Consider the following 24,903-nt stretch of genomic DNA (forward strand, 5'->3'; position numbering starts at 1 on the left):
TATCTGGAAGGCAGATGTATAATGATACCAGGAAAGTCCAGAAACAAAATTAAACATCCCAGGGTTTTTTCCTAATATTGTTTGCTTAGTATTCTAACTGACTCATTTTTTATAGCTCTCACAAAAAATTATCTTAGAATAAGGAAAGGAATTAACTGAAGGGCATTTTTTTGTCATAGCCAGTTTCACTGTGGAACACACTTACTTGTGAGATACAGTTATTTGAAAAAAAGGGAGAACAGAACAGACACACTCAGACAATATAATCACTGATGCCACATTTCCTTAGGAAACAGCTAAAACTACAGCTAAATGAACAACGTGGTTTATCTGAAATACAGTAGAGAAACCCCTGATGCAAAAATGCATAAAGAATTCCTTCATGGAAATGTGTTCAGAGGATGTCAGCAGTACTCCATTCTTTCTAGAAGTTATTTCCAATTGAAAAGCCATTCTTGAGAAGGAAAAATGTAAGTCTATGCTGCTGAACAGGCAGATAGATGGCTGAGATGCCTATTATAGATATTTGCAGCAAGTCTATGATATGTTGTACTTAAAGTTTCATTAGCCTAAAAAGTGGAGGCTCAAGACCAATGGTGAAATGACTGTTGTTCATGCAGCTCCTCAGACAAAGTCATCCATCCACTTTCTGAGAAAACAGTTTAAGACAAAATGTTGCCTTGATTAATAGAAAGATGAAAAACAAAACAGGAGGTAAGTCTGTAAAAACTCCTCATGTGAGAGAGATCAGAATTTAGATTACTCTTCCTGACTGAAATTATTTTTGAAAATAGAAAAACTGGACATCTGTTAGGGGAAGGAGAAATAAGAAATGCAGAGTGGGCACAGACACTTCCAGTGCTCATCAGTTCATAATGTACTCCTTGAACAAAGCAGATGAGCTCTTACTGCTTGACGAATAAAACGAAGATGATACTGCTGAAAACTTTATTTAAAACCTACTTATGCTGGTGATGATCCACACACTTAGAACATTCACTACCAGACCATAGCAAAAGTGCTACACCTCATACAATATTTCACAGACTCAACAACTGTCCCTTTGTTTCAGTTCAAATAAAATGTTTTGGTGCACTGTTCGTTAACACGAATAATACAATCTTTTCTTCAATTCTGAGAAACACTTTGTTTCACTATGCTTACATGAAGAGACCTTTCTCTTTCACTGGAAAAGGCTCCCCATGTAAGTGGTCACAGCACGAAGCCTGACAGAGTTCAAGAAGCATTTGGACAATACTCTCAGGCACAGGGTGTGACTCTTGGGGATGGTCCTGTGCAGGGCCAGGAGCTGGACTTGATGATCCTTGTGGGTCCCTTCCAACTCAGGATATTCTGTGATTCTCTAAATCCCCATACTTTGTGACCTGCTAACTTGACTATACAAAAAGCACTGGTGGACTAATTGGCAAGAATATAGAAAGGTGTTTCCTTTGAAGATCAGAGATGCTGTATCAGATTAGATTTTGAAACAGGTTAATTAAGAGGAAATACTCTGCTGAGTCTTCATGGTAGAGAAGCTCATTTCTAGTTATATTCCTTGAAATTTCCATCAATTTCATACAAAATATGAAGTGATGCCACTCTTCTTCTGTGTTTTCAAAAGCAAAATGCATTATTCAGGACAATAAATGGGACTACAGCTTACTGTCATAACGTGGTAGACCAGTCATATAGCGCACTGACTTTTCAAGTATTTTTCAATATTTCAATATTTCAACTATTTTTCATTTATTCTGTGATGCTCATGATCAATTACATCAGCTAGGAAAAGGTTTAATCCTTAGAAGAATATGTACATTCTCAGTGACTTAAACACTGTTCTTTAATCTAACATAGTAAAATTATTGTTAATGCCAAGTCCAATAGGAGATCCTTTTTCTTGGCTGTAATTCTACAGGGAACTTAGGTAATGGAATGAAAAACTTGAGCTTTAAAAAAGTGCTGGCACAAACCTAGTTGCAGTAACCAGAGCAACCTTAAGCAGTGTTGTAGTTACCTGATGTCTGCTCACTCAACTACCTTTTTATGAGCCTTAGGCAGTTTCTGAATATATATCTTTGCACTAATTCCCACTTAAAGTTGGATTTAATTAGATAAATTTAGGACATTGCAGTCCTCACCACAAGTGATGTGCAACATTATTCTAATGAAGAAGTTTAGTAGATATTTGCCAACTTTGACAAAATCTTTGTTAGTTGATATCAGACAGAGAGTAAATACTGATGTTTAATTTCACTTAAATTATAAATTATGTCACTTCATATATTTTGAATCAGTGAAAAACTTCTGTCTGCCTTCATATTTTCTCAAGACCTAACTTCTGTTTTTTTTAAACAAGGAAAGTTAAGTATCTTCCATATTTCAGCACCTGAAAAAGTAATGAAATGTGATCTGAAGGTACCCAGCTGTGATATTGAGAAAACTAAGTTACCCTCATTAATTATTAAAGAAAAGAAAACTCAACAAGAAAGGTAACAAACTTCTGACACCACTACCAACAGTAAGTTAGCCATGAGTAAGACTGATGTGCGTTGGGACCTACGGTGTTCTCTGTCTGAAGACAGCACTGAGTCTACAATCAGAAGATAAAAAGGTCTTAGACAACATAGAGCTTCTCCAGGCATATAGAAAATTCCAAGGACTTTGCCAAGAATATTGTAGACATGATTAAGATACCTTCCAAAACTGCTTCTGAAAGTCAAGACGCCTCATTTATTATGCTTTTCACTCAGATTAATTAAATAAATTCCATATAAGGAAGGTTTTGTTCTCATTGATGTATTGGGGGCTTAGCAGGTTCCAGCACAGTTCAGAGCAGGTAAGGAAGAAGATGAAAGCCACTGTCTTTAGAATAGCAAGAAATACTGTGGCATTAACCAACCAGACCTCTAGTGCTAAGGGTTGAGCTCTGTGTTGAGAAAACTTGGCTAAATAATGACAGGTTTTGCTGAAGTGACACCGAAGATATCAGCAATCCAGACACTGGCAACAGGCAGCTCAGCACTGGGAATATCAGTGCTTGTGTATTGAATCATGTTGGTATCATCATAAAATTTCATCGATAAGTTTCTTTCATAGAGTTCTGGATTACGCGTAGGGCAGCCAGAAGAAGACAGAAAGAACTGAGCCAATTCCTCTACTCAGGTTTGGTTTGATCAACCTGATACCTCAGCACCTTGAGCTGCCGTTTACATCTAAAGACCTGGATGCTCCCTTACCAATGAAGGCAGGAAGAGAATGACACCTAAGTCGCACCACTGAAAGCCTATTTCATGTTAAATTAATTTGATGCATGCCATTGTTCACACAGAGAGAGTAGAACATAATTTCCACTGTCTTCTGCTTCCTTTTGACATATTGAACTGACATCAAATAGTTTAAATAAAGCAGCACATAAGCATTTGCAAAGCACTTATCATTCAAAATATCTGTAATCTTAAATTCATAAATACATGTCCCTTTAAGCTGCTAGTAGCAATTGCAACTATTACTTAAAATGGATTAAAACAGTATTTAAAAGATAACCTATGACTAAAGCTAAAAATGTTTAAAACAATCACTTATAACCTTTTCAGTTTGTTTGAAATTAATAAAATTGCTCATTTCCTCTCTACCTCCAACACTGCTGTATCAAAGGATATTACATGAAGACTTAAAAACATCTACTGAATGACAGCTCCCTAAATTGCATAAAGTTCAACCATGATAAACGAATACTCAAATGGACAAAGATTAGCAATGGAACAGCTTGTACTCACCTATTAATAAATATCATACTAAATTTAGGTTGACAACCACAACTAAATTAGCAGACGAAGCAATTATTGTATTTGATACTCCATGGCTTAAAAATCACAACTACTGGAATCTATTTCTGGTCTGTCACTACATGACTCTAGCAAAACATCATACACCCATTTCCCAGTTTTAAAACTTGGAGATTAATATATCTTATCAGTGATGTTACAGGGCTTAAGTCCATATTTCTAAACTGTTAGATTCTGATTGCAAAGTTCTCCATCAATGCTGCAGAAAGGAAACCCATTAATCTCAATTCCTTTAACTAGCACCATATTTGTGAACAAGAAAAAATTTCAACTTGCAGAAGCATTTCCAGTATCAGACAGCTATCACTGACACCATAAAATTCTTTTAATAGTAAATGAATGAAAGAGTAATTCATCTGATGAGCCGAATTTCAGCCTGATGCTTTTATAGGAATAATAAATCTCTGAAAACAGGATTCATAATATTCATGCAGAAATATTGAGACGAACTCAAAACTATTAATGGTGCAAAATACACCACTTCAAATGCTTTCACCTGTCTGAACCAGTTTTGCTGCTTTGACACACCTACAATTCTTGTATATATTTATCCCTCTGAAACATAGAACAAGCACATAACATAAAGAGGCCTTTATACATAATGCCATATAATTACCCTTCACGTTTCAGATTGTTTGAAAATCTGTGTTTATGAATGTAGTTCTGTGATCATGATCCTATTGACCTCAATGAGGGCAGAGTCCACCTCATGGAATAAAAAACACAGTCTCTTAACTGGCCCAAACTGCACCAGTTGGGCCAATTAGACCAGCCTTTCTATAAAGGTATCTGAAATATTTGTTTTAAAAAAAATGAACACAATTTGTTTCACAATAGGAGACATAATACTTCTTGCCTTGATCACTTTATAGCATCTTCTTTTTTCTAGCACAAGCACAGGGAAGTGAAACTACTAGCTAGTCTTTTCCCACAATATGAAGTGTAAGGAATATTTCTTTACAAAACAGGGAAGAAAACCCACTAAGCATGAGGTACACACTTGCTCTTCACTCCAGCCAAAACTTTGGTTTAAAGCTAGAAATCATTTCTTTTTTATGGTAGTTTGGTATATTAGTGCTTCCTTGTTTCCAAATGACTTCATTCTCATTACTGAATAATCAGTTACTCTGGTTATCTGTACTATTATTTTCAGTATTTGTGTAAAAACCACTGAGAAGCAAGATTTAGTGAAGCCACATCATCATTCCAAAAAGTTATATGGCAATATATCTTCCATATATATTGCAATATGTAATTCTCTATAAATGCATTGCTTTGTAGGTGTTATTTTATTGATTAAAATCTATGTTATACATCCCATATTTGCAACACATCTAACTTTCTACAAAACACACTGTAGGAAAAACACAACAGAAAGAAGTAAACTTTATTCTCGTTGCCCTAATCCTTTACAGAAAATAATAATAAAAAAAGACAAACAAGGAAAATGAATCCTTTTACTGCTCTGAAATTAAAAGCACATGTTAAGCACAAGCACACTTATTGAAAAGTTGTCTACCTGCTTTTCAGCATGTAAATGCCTTCAAATCCCTGGAATAGCTGTACAACCAATAATTTGTTAAGGAAACAAATTTAAAACTGCAATAAAAAATCAAAACATTGTGTCAATTTGGAACTGTATCCACTAATAAGTTTTAAATATTTCCCCCTCATTTTACATATGAAAACCCAAGAGGTTATGTGACTTGCTCTCTCCGCATCAAATCGAACCTATTTAAGAACCTCAGTGGAAACCAAAACAGAATACAATATTTGTGTTTCCCAATCCTTCATGTTGATACCTCACCATGAGATAAGGAAAGAGAAGACTCTGATGCTCACTCTGCACAGCGGCTTTAAAGATATTAGTATGTTTTGTCTTTACAGAGAATGACATGTGTTGCACGCTTATGTGTAATATACCTGTCTGTGCATCACCCATGGAAACAAAAGAGCACAAAGGGCCCATACTGTTCTCTTATTATGCTCAACAATTTTGGTTACTTAAAGGTGAGGTTGACATTAAGAATTTTGGTATTGCTGCTAAACTTGAAAAGGAAATGTACTGTTAAAAATGGAATGCAAATTGAAAAACAGTGGTGTTCACTTTTGAACTTCTTTTATGATTTCACAATCATAAAATAAAATGTAATATTTTCCCACCATATATATCAATGCCCAGGAATTTGCCATCTTTCTGGAAAGAAATACAAAACATATTGAAGAGCAATAAATAAACATTTTGCTAACAATTACATTTGTACAGTACCAGGGTAGAACTGCTCTGAAGACCTCTCTTCTCTTCATATGCTAATTCCTGGAACACACACAGTATCAAGTTCATTTCCTTTTTCTTTATTTTACAGGCAAGCTTCTAAAAAACTGCAAGTGATAACAGTCTCTAGGTATGGCAGGGGAATTAGGTCCAGTATGCAGAGAAAGATTTACACAAATAGAAGAAAAATAAGTAGATGTCTAAAAATTAACTTTTTATGTTTCTGTTCTTAGAAAAATTTGAATTTTAAATCCAATATTCATCAAAGCTAAAACACTCATCATTAACAATATGTAGTTCAGACTACTTCTTCCCCTGCCAACAAAATCTTTTTTTCAGACACAATATTCCTTCATGTGCTATTTGGAGGGAATTAGAGAAATATTTCTCTGTAATAAAAATTCCCTCTGTATTTTTTTTCACTCTGTTCCAACTTATACCAAACAAGAAAGCATAACACACATCCTTTTATGGTTAAAAAGATCCTGACCAGGGTACTTAATGTTCTTGGACAAGCAATGCCCACATTACCACAACATTTTCTTGACTTAACACAGTTTGAAGATGAGGATGATGCCTTACATGCTCCAGGCTGAACAGATTTGTTAGGAAGACATGTCCTGACAGATATGCTTAAGAGAATAAGGTCATTGATTAATCAAGAAAGGAGTCCATTAAAATAATGGAATTAATATATTTGCAGATGGTTACTTAACAGGACACTGTCAAGGTATTTTTGTCATTTTTCAAATATCCCCATCTCAATCAGCATTAATAGATATTATTTGTCTAGCTTTCATTGTGTTAGAAGCTGGTTTGCAATTAATGTCTGCAAAAAAAAAAAAAGGCGTAAATAGTCCTAAACTAATAGTTTACTTAAAAATAGTAAATCGAGCATTTCCAAATACTTTGTTTTCCATATAATAGTTTCAAAGGACCTGAACGCACTCATGCTCAGGAGAAACAGGTAAATATCTGGAGACAATACTGTCAGAGTTTCAAACTAGTGTTTTCAAAAGTTTACATGCAGTAAGCTTCCAAAGTATTAATCTCAAGAAGAATCTTTTTCATTGTATTTTTCAAAGAACACAAAATTAGAACACAAAGATGAAGAGATAAGACTTGTTTCCACTCTTTCTCTGTGATTCAAAAAGCACACTAACGCGTTTTGTACAGCTGTAAATATCTTAATTGGAAGTACCTTCCAAAATTGACTTAATATGGTAATGCAGAGATTATTCATCTTTCTCTACAAATTCAGACTCTTGTTTTTTCTGTCCCATCCGAAAATAGCTTTTGCATACTAGATGAGCAGTTAACAAACTTTATATTGAAAACTTACTACTGATCATCTTAGCTTACATTAAAGGGAGAGATTTCCTTCACAGTAACAATGATAATCATCTCAGAGGAGGAAGAAGAAAACCAGCTGCACCGTGACCTACCACAAATGTTCCTGCACTGATCACTTGACTAAAGATTTATTTTTAAACTGTATAATCCCTTAGATGGGCATTCCCAAATTGATTTAAACAACACTGATAGAGGATTAGGCTGCAGGAAGGAGTTTACAAACAAATTCAACCAAATTTCTTGGTGCTAACCAAGTGTAAATATTCTACTTGAGTATTCATCCCACTTGAGCAAAATTGTTCTAAAACTTTTTGGATGATGAAAAGGTTTTGAATGTCAGCAAGTTTTTCATTCTAATGTACACACATTGTAATAATTTTTCTCCCTTTTAATTTGGTTTCACATTCAGTGCATACGTAAGCACCGTTTTCAGATGCCTCCCCACTCCATTCCCTCCATTCCCTATCCTGTCTTTACTCTTGAAAGATAATTACGTTCACAAAAGCCCTATGATCATCAGCAGTCTGGTAGAGGAGAGACACAACTGATTACACCACCAAATACTGTGACAGGTAAATTGAGTTTGCTATGAAAGCAGCAACTGAGGGGCCAACCAGTGAAAACATGTCCCATCTTCTCATTTGATAAATTGCTACGTGGAACACATGGGAGAAAAAAAATGGAATAGTGCAGAGATTCAAGAAGACGAGAGATTAAACCTGCACAAAATGAAGCTTCACTATTTCTACTGCTCACGAATCTGGTTGTTTTACTGAAAACCTACATCCGTGTGTGCCAGAAAACTGCTCCAGAAGAGGAGTCCTACTAAGCACACACTTTCTGTCTTGATGAACTGCTTAGCAAAATTAATTATTTTCTTTCTTTAAATCCCATTTATACAGATCACTATTACAGTTTTCCAAGTTTCCCAGGAATGCATCCTTCCAAAACTAATAGACTACAATTTTTTCAATCTTACAAGGATCTTCTCTTCTTACTAGCCTTCCAGTGACTCTCAGTTCTTTTCTATTAAATCATTTTTTTTGTGCTATACTTTCTTTTTTTATTTAGTATCGAAGCACTATATTAATATACTGTTTATTCATCCACAATTACCACAGTTACTTACCTTCTGATAACAGTAATAACATTTTGACATCAATTGCATATAAGTTTCTACACCATTTTTCCAGGACAGATAAATTTATCCAGCTATATTCACAAAATTCATAAACAAAGAAGCCAAGAAAAAATAATTCTGTATACTGCAATGTTGCCTCAGATGAGTCAGAGAAATAATATATGCCTCCAAGTTGGTTTAACAGGTATAGTCTAAATCTGATACTATCATTGCTGGAAGGCCTGTAAATGGGAATGCAGTTTGATCACACATCTTTTCAAGAAGGAATTGGCAACATATGGTAAACAAACAAAAAAAAAGAATATGCTAGCTATTAAGTTGCTGCCATACAGTAAAACTGATGCTGCAAGAATACAATTGTAAAATGCCAGTCTTGTTTATTACAAATTCAGTTGCACAGCTTCTCATGAAACATTTGCTCTTGCAACCAAGATAATCTCTCTGGTAATTTCATTCCAACATTTCTTTTGTTTTAGGAAAGCTCATAAAGCATGCAGTCCTAAAGCATCATATTATTAACACCACAGTCTTTTATTTCTACCAAAAAAGTAATACCCACCTATTAATTTCCTTTTCTTGAAATACAGTTGTAACAATGATTTCTGATTTCATATTAAAAAAAAATAAAACTTGAAAAAATGAATATTGAATACAAAATAAATTGCTCTTCTGTTCACTAGTTCTGGTGCAGTCAAGGTTATATATATATATATATATATACACAGAACAAAGCCTAGAAATTACTGTCATTTTAAGAGCCTTTTATAAACATTGTCAAAATACATGATATGCATAAAATGAACTGAATACACAAAGAACTCCATTCTACCTAGAAAGATAAGTGTTTCATGTGTAAACAAAGCTGAAACACAGCCTCAAGAATATAAAATTAAAATTGTACTTCAGTTTAAATATTTCTCACACAGACAGTCTGCAAGCCAGATTACATGTACTCCGCTCTTTGTTCTGCCATTTATTGCTTTCTGATTTCTTAATTTTTTTTAAAATAAATGAAACAGTTACAGTGCTTTTCTTTCATGCAGAACACAGCCTGGTTGTGTGAACTTTAAAAGAAAGTATAATAGAAGTTCCAAATATCATCAGAGATACACTCCATTTCAGCAAGTTCTATAACAACAAGAGCCCGATCCTGAGAAATACTATATACTTGCAGTGAGTTTATTGCCACTGAGGCCAGCAGCATGCAGGGAGCATCTCATTCCTCTCAGAAATGGAAACCAAATACTTTTTATTGCTTGGACCAATTGCTGGAACTCTGAGACCTGGTCTTTTTAATGCAAGGGGGAGTTTTGTCATTGTTGTTGAACTGCGTAGTTCGGTGGGGGGAAAAAAAGCAGCATACACTTCTCCAGTTGAAAAGGTGACTTACATATAACATCTTATATAAGTTTTTGTCCAAATGTTAAGAGGTGTTCAAAATCACCTTAAGACACTCAAGAACAGTAAAGAACGTTATGGAGGCACAACATAAAAATTCACACTAGTAGAAAAATGGTCAAGGAGAAAAATCTCTAGCAACTCTGAAGTCATCCAACTCTCCCTGTTGAAAGGCATAGCCAGTTTTCCTTCAAGAAAAACGTGTCAAAGTGAACTGGACCTAAATGTCTGTTCTTTGTAATCGTGATGAATTGTAAAGGTTCTAGAAAGAGAGGCGAAAGGAAGAACATAATTCTGGTTAAAGCCTTGGACAAGCTCTCTACTCACAGCTCAGGATTCCACTGTGAATTTGTATACACCTAGCTTGTATACACTTGAAGCATGCTTCAAGTCCTGTCTAAAAGAGGTGTTTTATCATATGTCACAACTTCTGTGAACAATATATTAAATAAGAAGTTGTGAGATGATTAGTTACTATTTTCATCTAGCCCATGCAGAAAAAAAGAGACAATACCTAAATGTATGTCAAAATGGTAACCTGCATCTAATTTGACCTGCATTTCAAGAGCTTATCTAATCACTTAACAATAGTAAAAGGAAAATTAAATAAGATTTATTACTTAAAAAAAGTCGTGAGTCTAGGTGAAATGAGATAGAATTAATGATTTTATCTAGGACACACATTATAAATGCTAAACAATGAAAATAATCATTTGGAATGAGCGTGTTTATTCTTTGTTAACCAACACGTTGTCCTCAGGGTTTTGCAAATGAGTAGCTGATTATTTACATACCATCAATCAGTCACCAGTTGTAGTCAAGACATCAGTCATATTTGTCTAATATATTTCTAGCCCAGAAAAGATGTTACAGTAAAACACTGTCTATCACTGAATATCTGATATCTCCAAATATATAAAGACATTCAGACACATTTAAAAAAAATTATATTTCAGCAATTTATTAATATAGCTACAATAAGCAAATCATTAAAATGACAAAAAATGGCAAGAGGAGTAGCATTATTTGTTTAACTCTATTCAGCTATTTTCCTTTAGCAGAAATTCTTCCTATTGGTATTATGTGGGTATACCTAAATATTGTATGTGCACTCCAGACAGTTTATTATTCAACTCAAAACCAACACTTAATTCACGGACATCTTTTGCCCAAATTCTGATGGTATTGGTAACCTGTTAAGGCCTAAGGAGTGCATCTAATTGCATCCAATGAAGCCAAATTAATGCTCCTCCCCACTGCCCCCTCTCTCCCATGGACGTGATGTTTGCAATGATTACAGGTCCCAGCACATGAAAGACGTACAAGTTCTAGCACGAACACTTAAATCATTAAAACAGAAATAGAGAGTCAACAGGTCTAAGTTTTATTTATTGTTCTTTCACTGTCTCATTGAGACGCTGCTGGACAAGGCAGTCTTTCCTTCTCCATCTAAAGTCTCTTTTCAAAACAGAAAATATCGATATACACCTTACATATACAAGCAACTACTTTCCTAAACAGAAGTTACTACAGAAATTAAATGTTAGATGGAAACATGGCACATTATTCGTTAGCAATTGGTGGACAAAATGCTGTGCGTGGAAGCAAAAGGGCAGACCACCCTAGATATTTTATAGTTTTACTTTATGTTTCATGGTATTATAATTAATGACATTGTCAGTATCAATTAGACAAATATAGAAGTGATGGATCACTCAACCTCAGAATGTTTACTGCTGCGACTAACTGATTCAACAAGCTTTAACTTTTTTTAGTTTTTATTTTTGGCTTAAACCTCTAAACCTATGAAACCAAATAAAAGTAAGCAGTGTTAGACACTCCACTACACAGTTATTTTTCAAGTACCTCTTTAAAAAAAAACACCACCAAAAGACAAAACCTCCTTTTTAGACTGATAGCCATCAAAGGATTTTGTGTATTTAAAAGAAAAAAGTTATCAGTGCAAATCAGAGAATCCAAACTAAGAATGACTAAGAATCATATGAAATCATTCATAGACATACCTGCATGTTAGTACTATTCTTTCTTAACAAGACAGACGTAGTCTAGGAACCTGAAAGCCAGAACAAAACAACCCCAAAACACTAAACCAACCGAGTCACTGTAACAGTAAGTAACTGGCACTTTTGTAAACAAAATTTACTTTAAAACCTCAAAATATGAGCTGCTGTAGGACTTAAGCCCTGATGTGAAGTCTAAGGAAGAACCCTAATAGTAGAAGGGGGTTGTGGGCTCAGCACTGAAATATCCTTAAAATCCCACCATGATGCTTTCTGCACTTCTGTATTTGCAAATACAGATTTGCTGGTTCATGACTTTTACAGATTATTGCTACAATCAAATTCTTTGCTCAACAACTTGTCAAATACTTTTCCTTCAAGAAGAAATGGGAATGGAGAACTAATTAAAAAGTTTTAAAAAATACAGATCCAAGATCCACGTCCCAGTACATTGCTTGTTCTACATATTCTGGGTGGATCACGACAAATAAAACAAGCACCATCATTATGTAATAACCTGCAATTATTTTTATGGCTATTGAATTCCATTCTTCCTATGCAATACGTAAAATGCAAATGTAAAGCAATAGTACAAATTACAAGCCCTAACAAGGCAGTAAATCTGAACCAAGTCACGCAACATAACGTGTCTATAAACTTTCCCACCAGATGCAAAAAAGGCTTTTACATTTCAGAAGCTTTTCTTTTAGACTTATTTTTCTTATTTTTTGAGGAAATTAGTGAAAATTGCCCCTTTTTCTAGTCATCTCTGAACAGCAAATTCGTAGTTCTATCAAATTAGAGAAAAATTCACAGAAATTGAGATGAATATCCTAAGCTTTATCAGTAGATGTGGTGGTCCTTTCCTTTACTATTGCATTATAAAAATAAAATGTTTAAATATAAAATAACTGTCGTCAGAAATACAGTTGATTGGAGATTATGATTCACATTAAGATCATAACCTATAAAAATCATCAGCTGTGCAGAATGAGCTGTTCCAGTTGACAGATCTTATTAACAAAATCTTCCAATAAATTACAGAAAAAGCTGATTTAAAAAAATTGCTTTTGGCTTTCAGCATATGGAGTTTAAGGTGCTCCTGACACTAACATGTCTTACGGGGTTTTAGTGACTAGATACTACAAACAAATCATGTTGTTGTGGAAAAGTTGTACTAATAAAATTTAGTGAGAATGAAGGAAATTGATCAGTTTACAGAATTCAAATATAACATGTTCTGATTATAAAATATACCTTTATAGAGAGCTTTGCTTCCCTTGGCTTGTGGGCAGAAGATATTAAAAATAAACTCATGAAAGGACGACTAATTAAATTATAGTGTCTATAAGTATTTCTGAAGCTTCACTGTACTATAGCAGTTATCACTTTACTCTTAACTCTCCAGTGTCACAATCAGTAGACAAAGCGAGAGGGCTGATCAGTTCTGGAAAACTCTGTAAGGTTAATAACACAACTACAGTGGTAAGACTAGCCAAGGAGCACAATACAGTGGAATACCTAAGATCTTATAGCAATAACTGAAATATCTTAGGGGGGGAGGGGGGAAGCCAAAACAAAACCCTCAAACCTTTACAGCTGACAAATCTTATGTTTTTTTAAGCTATAACAAAAAACTAGACTCTTAAAATACTCACTCACCAAAAAAAGTCATTATTTTTCTGATTCCACAAGTGCCAGAAACATTTCATGACATGAAGACCTTTCTTTTTTTTCCTCCCATTTTATTTTTGGCCTCAGTCAATATGTAAGCTCTACTGCCTGGAGTTTTGCAAGCTTCTGGCACCCAGCTGCTACTCTGACACTGGCCAGCATATCGAAGTAAAGGAACACGTCTCACTAGTACCTCATTTAGTACTTTTCAATGAAAAAAGTGGACAGCTAAAGGAAACTGCAGATTTCTGGGCACAGGATGAAATGAGAGACAAGTATCAATGACATCTCTTATTGATAAATGTCTTCTGTGCACACAGCTTACATTTATTTTCACAGCCTCTAAATCATGCAATTTACTGGCTTCAGCTACTACAAACTATACTCTTTAGAATATTGCCAGTACTAACCTGCACAGACCCACTTCTAATCTATAATCTCAATGGCTCACTATAATTGTGTGTAATAAAGTTTGGCTTTAAACTAAGAAACCCAGACAATTTTTGATGATCCAATATTCTGTTTAAGTAATTTAATGCTGGTACAATAAGCAATCTAGTGAATATAATACTGTCATCCACCTTTAAAATTTAAACTATTTGATTCGAATGCTTGCATAGATCTCAAGATAAGGAATACATTATGGAATACAATTCAGGAAGTTAACTAGTGCCTCTGTCACTAAGTCTTAAGTATAATATTAATAGCAATCTGTATATTAGCTTAAAGGATCTCTATGGGAAGCATGGTCCAAGTATTGTTAACTACAAGAACTATGCATTATTTCAGGATTATCTATCAGCCTTATAAACTTCCAGGTTTTCCTGTTGGTAAAAGAGGTAAAAAGACATGTGGCACCACAAGCTTCATATGGTATACAAGTTCATCATTCTATCCAATAAAGAAGTTATAAATATATCATGGAACACAGTCAAACAGTATATACTGCACAATGTCCTATGCTTCTTTGAGATGTAGCAGCCCAGCATAGAACAAAACATAGAACAAATTCTTGCCATTGAATCTGTGACCTTAAGACACTATACAGCGGGTTTTAGTTAGCCAACTACAAGCAAAATCAAATGAAGTTTAAAAGCAAAAGAAACTATTATTCTTTTTCTGAATATTTAGCTCAGTTTTTTAAATAGCATTAGTACTACTTTTATACCAGCATATATTTTTGTTTTGGTACTTGCAGCAATTTAACACAAATCTTCAATGCTGTCAAATAAATCAAAATGCTAAATCACAACTGTAAAGAAACTGGCCTGGAAAAAAAAATTAATTTGACCCTTCATAATACCCTTTTGTTTGTTCTCTACTATAGCTGATTACTCAAACATACACAAGCATTGCAGTCTTTTCATAGTACTTGGAACCTGGTCTACATGGTAAACAAAAGTTGCATTGAAGTCTTTTAAGAGACTTCCAAATGATGAAATCACAGTAAGGAAAAAAACACAAATATGTTCTTATCTTTCAATTTGAACTTCAGGATAAACCTTTTCCATTGACAGTCTTAACACAACTGTTTGGCCTCTGGCAATGTGTCTAGACAATGTCTGTTATTTGTTTCAGTTCTAAAAGATATGCACTAAATACAATGGTCATCACAAAAAAAAAAGCTTCCCAGAAGAAACAGGTTTGCATTGAATATCGCCTTTACATTTGAATAGAAAAAGTTATTGAAAGGCTGCTGGTCACAGAATCATAGCTAAATTGGTCCTGATATTAGCTAATCACCAGGACAGGACAAACAGGTACATATAAATAGGAAAGGAAGGTGGTGTTAATCAGGGAACATCTTACTTAGTCAAAACCTAAAAACCCCCATATAAATAAGAAGAAAATTACTTAAATATCTTGTTTTCAACAGCGTCACTGACAACATACTCTCAAGTTCACTCATACTGTGCAATCATACTACAGTCACATAATCCAGTACAATTTGTAAACTGCTGAGCTAAAGGTTTTTAATGATTTGTCATTATGACTACACACATGCCCCTAGCTGACAAAAACTACAAAGAATGAACGTACCCAGGCGGCCAAGTCGGTCAATGGCATCCTGACTTTTATCAGAAATAGCATGGCCCAGCAGGACCAGGACAGTGACTGTCCCCCTGTATTTGGCACTGGTGAGGCCTCACCTCAAGTCCTGTGTCCCTTTCTGAGCCTCTCACTACAAGGAAGACATTGAGGTGCTTGAGCACGTTCAGAGAAGGACAACTGAGCTGGTGAAGGGTCTGGAGCCCAAGTCCTGTGAGCAGGGGATGAGGGAGCTGGGGTTGTTTAGTTTGGAGAAATTGAGGCTCAAGGAGGACCCTTATCGCTCTCTACAAGTACCTGAAAGGAAGCTGTAGCCAGGTGGGGCTTGGCCTCTTCTCCCAAGTAACATGTGAAAGGACCAAAGGAAATGGCCTCAAATTGTACCAGAGGAGGTTTAGATTGGACATTAGAAAAAATTTCTTCACTGAAGCAGTGACTAGGCGTTGGAACAGGTTGCCCAGGGAAGTGGTGAAGTCACCACCCCTGGAAGCTTTCAATTGATATGTAGATGTGGCACTTAGGGACACTGTTTAGTGGTGAACTTGGCACTGCTGGGTTAACAGTTGGAACTCAATGATCTTAGAAGTCTTTTCCAACCTAAACAATTCTATGATTACATGAAAATTTGGAAGCTTAGCATTGTAGATGCTAAGCCTATTACTCTCATTACTGTGCCGTACGCAGTATCTGTACAGAGGCAGAAATGTGAACTAGACACTGGCTCTCAAAACCAGTATGTAAATACTTCCATTTATAAAATATGGTGGTGAAAATTAAAAATGTTGCAACCAATAGAATTTAACTCAAAACAAATGTGCTGATTAAAAATCCAACTACAAAAAAGGAAAAGGGAAAGTATAATAGCAAACAGATACAGATGTAAGGATTTTCCTGAGCCAAAGCCAAATTCTTTTCAAGCAGGAGAACCTTAATGAAAGACTTATCATAATGAACTCTGCAGTAGTTTGAGCCACCAGCTTGATTCTGCACTTGTTTCAACACTTAGAATTTTCACTTATGTCAAATAGATTTGGGTAAGAATACAATGTAAAAGTGGACACAAAGGTCCACATTCAGTTTAAAACCTTTGCATTAAAGTGTATCCAAAAGAAAAATAATGAAAGGGTATCTTTTCCTGAATGTGCTTTTTAAGTGAAAACCAACAGTTCTTTTTGAAGAGTTCTTTAACACGAAATATAAAGAATTATATTTTTGCTTTCAAATGTGAAGAAATATGCCAAGAAAAGTTATCAAAAAAGACTTATTTGCTGCAAATATTCCAAGTTATTATTTAGTTTTCAACTGAAGAATTTTTAATGGAGTTTGAGGTTTCAAAAAAAAGAGACAGTGTACTCTGCATCACTCTTGTAATCATTCTCACTCTTAATACACTCAGCTATTTCCCTTAAAATGCACATACACTTGAACTCAATTTTAAATTTAGTGCAGTGAATACCTGGCAAATTCACCTCTCCAGTCCACAACAATCCAACTTATGCCACACCTTAAAACTTTTATTCTTTATAGGGAGAGTCCTCTCACCACCATCGGTACAAAGTTGATGGCATAAGATCTTATGATTCCAGAGTGTATTCTCAACGACCCCAAAGATTTTGTAACACTACACTGATCTCACAGCTTACATCCTCAAACCTGAGTATTCGCTTATGATACAAAGCTTTACAGTCACACTTGTAGTTTGATTACCTCCTGACATTAATAAAGATTTCAGAAGAGCATTACAAATCACTGGGGTACTAGGAGTGACTGATTAGGTAAAAATAATGGTCTTTAAATATTTCTCCAGGTTTTAACATAAGTAGTATTAATTAAACATCAAAAAAATATATTAGAGAAAGCATAACACAGGTTTGAACTGTGGAAATCATTATAGAGAAGCTACTGCATGTTATAAGGTTGGCTACAGACTAGAATATAATTCAAATGCATTAAATTCTGCAGTAAAACATTAAGCTGTTAATACACTAACAGTCTTCAATTATTGGTTGCTCTTCCACAATATAATTGTGATATATTAACAATTATTTCCACTGCATCAGTAGATGCTCTGTCAATCATGTACCATAATTCAGCAGGTGGTATCGAAACCAGCATAACTGGCAGACATGATTTTATTGCAATACATTAAAGATCTATTTATGTCAAAACTCTCATGCAAAAAAAAAGGAAGATATGGACAGCTTAAAAAAAAAATCTGATTTTTTTTCTGAATAGCTTTATGAATTTGGAATAGTCAGAGCGTAATTATTTCAACCACATCTGAATAGCTCTGATTCTACCTGCTTTTATGCTGCTTATGTTGTTGTCATATGAAGTGGCATTCATACAGCTGATAATGTCAGAATATAGGAAACTAAAGGCAGCAGGGGTGTAAGATCCACTGCCTGCTACAGAGCACACTCTGTCATAATTCATGCTGGAGCCTGAGTCAAACCATTCTTCTGCTGTCAACAAACACTGGTGAAATAAGACAATATTTCTTCTCCTGTTGCTACTCACTCAGACTACATATCACCTTCCTACTACAGACAGCTAGCCTGTCAGTATGCATAGTAGAAGCCTGACTAAGAAAGCTAAGGATTTCATCAGTACATTGTCCATCAAGAAGGATCTGCTGTTGTAAAAATCCAGGCTATTACATAGAAAAAAATCCATTCATTTTAAACCCCCAAAAGCTAAGGCATTAGGATTTTAGAAATGTCAAATAAAGGTAGACTGGGAAACTTCGATTGTGCTACCTGCTGTTCACATCTCTTCACATCACACTATATATGTATGCCAAATAAATACATGTTTTCCTTCAGACTAATGAATCACTCAGTACTCAGGATGAACAAACCTGCAGGAAGCAGTTGTGGAGCGCTGATGACTTATCCACAGTACATCAACCTTGTTTAAAGAAGGTAGAAGATGTTTAGTGAACGTGATAGGGAATTACAGTAAGGAGGAGTATGCTGTCATGCATTAAAACATTACTCTTTAGGAACAACAGCAGAATCTGTTTCTATCACAGGGTTTCTACGTGATGACAGTTACTTACGTATGTCGTACACCACCTGCCAACCCCCAAGTTTCCCCAGAGGCTGAACAGAGGTACAAGACAGCCCTGTGACTGAAGTTAATCAACATAATGCTTATGCACTTGTCCTGAAATTCTTGACCCACTTAAAATTGTTCTTGAAAAATACAGCACTTGGGAGTTCTGGCAGGTGCAGACAGAGTAGTTCACATTATACATTCTCAGTCTCCTTTTTTCAACAGTGTCTTTCAGAAGCAAATCACAGATATCCTTCAGTCCAAGAGAACTGTTCCTGCATCCTGCTTCTTAACACCAACCTTCCCAAAAAGGCCTTGGCCAGTCAGACCCTCTTATGTCTGACTGGAAACATTTCCATCAAGTCAGAAGAAAAGGCCCTGATGAAAGACAGCAGCTGGGAGAAGAGATGCTGCTATGAATACAGGAACAAACTGAAAATATCTGGATGCTTTTGAGAAAGTTAGGAGTGGCTCATTACTCAAACAGAAAACATCCTAGAGAAGGTAGCAAGATCATAGGATACCTATTTCAGACTGCAACCAAAAATTTCAGTCAAATTATAGTTGTGCCTACCTTTATTTCCATGGTTTGTAGCTCAAGACATCTTATTTGGAGAAACACTGAAGAAGCACAATTGTGATTTAACAATAGTTGAAGACAGTTCTAACAATAAGATGAAGAGGAGATAATGGGATCCACACTGACATTTTCATCTCAACACAGTGGTTGCTAAAGAATAAGTTGCTGTTACTCTTTGCAAATATTTAAAAGTAAAAAGCTGAGTAAGAAGGCAGACACACAGTTTAAAGGAAAGATGGATGTTGGCAAAATCAACTGACTCAAACCTTGTCTGCAGTGGAAGTTCTGGCCCTTCATTCTGACAGTTGTGATAGAGAAGAAACAGATCTCTTACTGTGTTCTCTGAATGTAGTAACGTTGACCTTATGATAGGCTTCCACAGCAGCTGCTTGAAAGAGAGGCTGTTCCTGTGCTGTGAAAACCACTTATTTCAAATTATTCCATGTTGGTAGTTTGTCAAAAGTTGGTGTGTTTTTTTTCTTCCCTTCTCCTCTTAGCAAAGAAATAAATACTTTTTTCCCTGACTCACAAATGTACCCTGTAGTCTTACTTTTGAAAGTATATGGTCAAATTTGTGTTCATTGTAAACAATGAAGCAAAGTAATCATTGAAGCTTTCAGTTCAAGTCACCAGCATTTGCTTTCACTCCCTGTTAAGAAATGGTATATTTAGTTTGCTTTTCTGCTTCTACTTTTAAGACTACTGGTACAACTGAGACTGTTCATGGAAAAACACAGCATTTACATGTCATGAAATTCCACAGACTCATATAAAAGATTTTATTTGTTTATTCCCCAAGATAATAATATCTTGCATAGTGTGTAAAAACCCAGAACATCTGCATTGCAGTTCATCTTCTACAACAACCTAAATCCTGCAAGGTCCTTCATAGGTATATATTGACTACTTGGAAAAGTGGCACATAAAACAACAGTATGTCCAACATCACCTTTCCAAAACATAATTCAACCATATGTAGAAACAGTGGACTTACAAACTCTAAGAAAGCAGGAAGGTGGGAAAGTCAAAATAGTTACTAAGAAGATTTCAATAATTCATACTCTCACAAATACTGTCAACCTGGACTTTCATTTTACCTTGAGAAGGTATGTAGGAATATTGCTGAAATCAACAGGCAACTTCAAGAGGAAGCGAGCTGAGAATTCTCCAGTCTGTGGAAAAAAGGTAACACTAATGAGATCTGGTGGCTAAAACAGAACTACAAATGTTCTGATGAAAAATGAGTAAGAGTTCATACCAAACAGAAGGGCTGAGATTTAAAACAAAATTGCTGAATAGAATTACTGAAGAGGAAAAAAAAAAAATTACAGATTTCATAGGTGTTACACGACAAAACACCTTAAAAACCATAAAACATCATTGCCAGTAAGTCAACAGCAAAAAGTAGTTAGAACAAAATAATGTGCACGACAAAAATCAGACTATACTTTGTTCCACCCTAAATATAGATGTATCTTGGCTGTACTGATTTCCGGACAAAGGTCTGGCAGGACCTGCAAACAGTCTGAAAGCAAAGTTAAAATCCTGACAAATTTTTAAGAGTATATAGATATAACAGAGGCACCTTTACAAACACTGCAGATATACATAAGAGAATGTGTGTTGAGAAAGGTGAGAATGTATCAGGTGTCCTCTGAATAAACATAGAGTAAAAAACTGAATTAGAAGGTTATAAACAATTTCAGAATTATTTAACTCTCAACACCTTGACAACTGTTTATCGAAAATTTGCCAAGTGTCCCCTACACATTGCTCTTTTTTTATGTATAAGGTGTATGCAAAGGAAATGGAAAGGATTTCCTTTCTGTTTCATATACTTCCTTAAAACCAGACTTTGACCACCTGGTTATGAAGCAACGAAGTTGACTGTTTTTTAAAAACAAATGCCTGCCTGATTTCCTTCATATTAGTTTTTTGTTATCTCTATTTTTTGTTCAATAAAGCAGCCACATAGCAGCTATATTTGTTCAGTAGGCTGAACTGGCAGCAAAGAAAGTGTTAAACATTGATTTTATGCAGTTAAATACAAAAAATTGGGAAAACTTGAGACAAGTTAGCAAAACTCTTTAACACTGCTCTATTTTTGACATACACATGCTACTTAGTTACATGTTGACATACAATTTTTAAAAAACAGCACTCCATTTTAATAAGCAAAGGGACAAATCAAAGCTGCATGAAAATTCAGCATTTGCTCTACCACAGTAACACATATACACTACTTTGCTATTTCCTGAACATAGCTGTCTGCACCTAATTTTCATTTTAAATATTTTAAATATTTTCCATAGCGAGAAGAAAAATACAGATGTCAGATAGATACCTTTTGGGCCACTGCCTTACTACATGTAGTAGATGCCATCACAAGAACACCACACAGCTATGAGGACAGCTTGCCAAAGGCTAAACTCCTTAAGAGGAAAGCATTCAAAGTGTCCTGTACTGGTACCAAAAACTTGTCATATGGTTTTGCAAAACAATCAGTACTCTTGCCTTCCCTGTTAATTAGCTGTGCTCACCCATAAACTGCTTTGAGCTCAGCATAACGGACAACATGAAGGCTGTCACTGGCCATATACTACCAGACCACAAGCCTCTGTAATGATGGACCACATCAAATGCTATTCATACTGATTCAGAAAGGAATTGGCCGAACAAAACCCTGAAGGAAATCAGCTTGCCGATGCAGAAGCCTTTCCGAGAAAGTACTGGAGGTCAAAGCCAATGGAAACTGCCTTTCCAAAATGAATAGTAAGCTGCTAAGCAGGGTAGCTGAGGAATATAAGTGATTGTTTGCTCAGCACATTATTTTCTGTGGCACTGACATGAAACAAAACTGAGAAGGAAAAAATTCCTTCATTTATGTTATGACTAAATTAAGCAAAGATTTCACCCCAAGCAAGTAAGCACATATATAGAGAGATGCTGTATTAGGCAGATATAGAATAAGCAATGTTAATGTCAGTGCCAATTTGTTTCTTGGTCTATCTACCAGGCATAGAGATAACTCATTCTACCTTCAAGTCACTAAACAAGAAAAAACAAGACCTGGAACGCAATCAAAATCTTTCCAATGGTACCCTTTCAAGTCATAAAATTTGCCATAAGGGTTTGTGCGATGCTGGACTGTAATCCACCCTGCTGCCAGTCAGCTCAGAACTGCCCTTAAAATTTGTCCCTGGTAGTCACATGCGACAGGCAAAGAAATCGCTCACAGAAACACTATGCAACAAGAAGTGAGTGTATATTAAATTCCAACTCTGAAACCTTTCCTGATGATACTACTTGTGAGGACAGATGTCAACTTTCTAATGCTAGATTACTTATTCATGCAGAAAAATCACTGACTTCTTGTACACATAAAACATGAGGACTGCTATGGTGACAGTCAAGGTGCTTGCTTTTTGTTCAGAGTGAAATGGATATTATATACAGCGCTTCTCTTCTGGACTTACAAAAATGCCACACAACATTTCCCATAAAATCCAAAATTTTTTCTGGTAAAATACAGAGTCTGATGAACTGGGATAGCCACTGAACAGATGAATGGTCTCTAATAAAAGCATCAGCTGCTCCACAAAGTTGACTTTCAGTTTAGGTTTTTTATGTCATTCGATCAAGATTATTTTGCTAAGTATTACTTCCAAGAGTGTTCTGGCCAGACAGGGAGCAGGCCCTGTCCATGGTGCTCACCTACCCATCCCCAACCAGCTGGATTCAGACATCAGTCAAGAATGATGAATTTCTGGCTACAGCACTGAGAAATTAGGTATTTAATGTGCTCCTGCACCAACTGGTACTGTGCCAGCATGAAGCTACTAGGCTAAATAATAGTTTGCCTATTTGTCATAGATCTAGGAGATCACTTCAGGAAATTAGATATAATGGAACAAAGGTATAAAAGCGAATTTCTGTTCCATTTTAGTACACAGTGCTAAATTCAGGCCTCCTCTCCCAAGTTGTTTTAACTCACACACCTAAGATGATTGCTTTTATAATACTTTTATTTCAGAAATCTGCTGAACAACTATCCATTCCTGATCGACAGCAACAACATGAATTTCAATGACTTCTAGGAGAGGAGATAATGGGCAGTTTACCTCCTGCTTTTTGAAAAAAAGCTCCTAATTTGCTGATCCTCAAGGCTAACAAAACAGTTGCAAAGGACAGGAAGAAGAACTACACAAGTTAGTTTCATAGTTTTGTTTTAGGACACTAACAAACAACCCTCTGTCATGTAGATACCAGGTTCATAGAATCTCCAAACAGGACTCACAAGAATCTTACTGACAGAGAATGTAAACTTGAAAAACAAAGTATATGCTATGGAAACCTCCAAAATAGCTTTGCAATGATGAAAAGGATTTGACTCAAAAAGTATTTAAGATTTATTTTATTGGAATACTTTTAACTAAGACAGCATTTCAAATTTAAAAAAAAAAGTTCTTTATTCAGTCACCAAAGATTCAAAAGGCTTGAGTAGATATGTCTTTCCTATGGAAAAAGGAGAAAAGCCCTAATTTTCTATCATCTTGAGAAGAATTTTTGCAGCTGGCAAAATCTATGATAAAATCTCAGTACAGTTTAGAAAGCCTTCTGTACTTCAATAAACCACTCTAATAAAATTTAGAGATGTAACAATTTGTTTGTGGTGCAAGCTACGGAGAATAAAATTTATGAACAAATTAATTTTAATGAAATATTATGATATATAAACGTTAAAAAAAAAATCTGAATTTCTCTGATGAAGAAAATTTTACTTGGGTTAAAATAAAAAAAGCTTAGATGACTTGCCTAAGGAAAGAAAAACAGATGAACGTAAGTAGTGTGAGTTGTAAAGAAAACATCCTTGCATCACCTGTAACTTAAGGATGATTAAAGTGACACAAAGCTGAATTCTAGGCCCTGCTAACAGGAGTGCTGAATTTTCATCAATTTTCAGACTGCATCTATTTCAGAAGATACTGCTTCTGAAGGCCAGTTTATCTTACGAGTATGCCATTTCTGAAAGCAAGAGGGAAACACATTCATCATAACCACCATTAGGTATTTCCTGACATATCTTACTCTGAACTTCCCATGATAAATATTTTACCAGTGAAAAAAACCCCTGATTTTTGCAAAGCTTACTCTGTGGCAGAGATCGATTAAAAAAACCCAAACAATTCACACACAAACCAAAATGTCTCCATTGCCAATGGCCTCATTTTAGAAGGCTGAGATGGCATACACAGAGTGTTTCTATACAGCACAGCACATTTCCCATGCAAGGGATATAACTTCAGGAAACAGACATGCCATTTTATTGTCTGACTGTCCTATGAACGCATGGCCCTACAAAGTCACTGCTCTAGCCCATCTTGCCTCCTTTTGCAGAAAATTAAGTTGGGTTAGTTTTTCCTCTCTAGTATAGGTTCCCAAAACTCCTCAGCTTAGACAAGTGTGAGAGAGATACTGTCAACTGCAGCTACCAACTAAATCAACTC

The 24,903-nt window shown here is 35.4% G+C and overlaps 1 protein-coding gene across 3 annotated transcripts in view; it reads right to left on the minus strand.

The window, feature by feature from the left end:
• BABAM2 (BRISC and BRCA1 A complex member 2) overlaps nt 1-24,903 on the minus strand; it is a 172,685-nt gene that overhangs the window by 95,843 nt on the left and 51,939 nt on the right. For all 3 annotated transcript variants that reach the window (XM_027748887.2, XM_027748885.2, XM_027748883.2), the window contains exon 6: nt 20,494-20,568. In XM_027748887.2, coding sequence (XP_027604688.1) covers nt 20,494-20,568 — 75 coding nt within the window. The remainder of the gene's footprint in view (nt 1-20,493; nt 20,569-24,903) is intronic.

The sequence above is a fragment of the Pipra filicauda genome, unplaced genomic scaffold (assembly GCF_003945595.2).
Source record: "Pipra filicauda isolate LSUMZ 115617 unplaced genomic scaffold, ASM394559v2 scaffold156_size1729456_pilon, whole genome shotgun sequence".
NCBI classification, from domain to species: Eukaryota; Metazoa; Chordata; class Aves; order Passeriformes; family Pipridae; genus Pipra; species Pipra filicauda.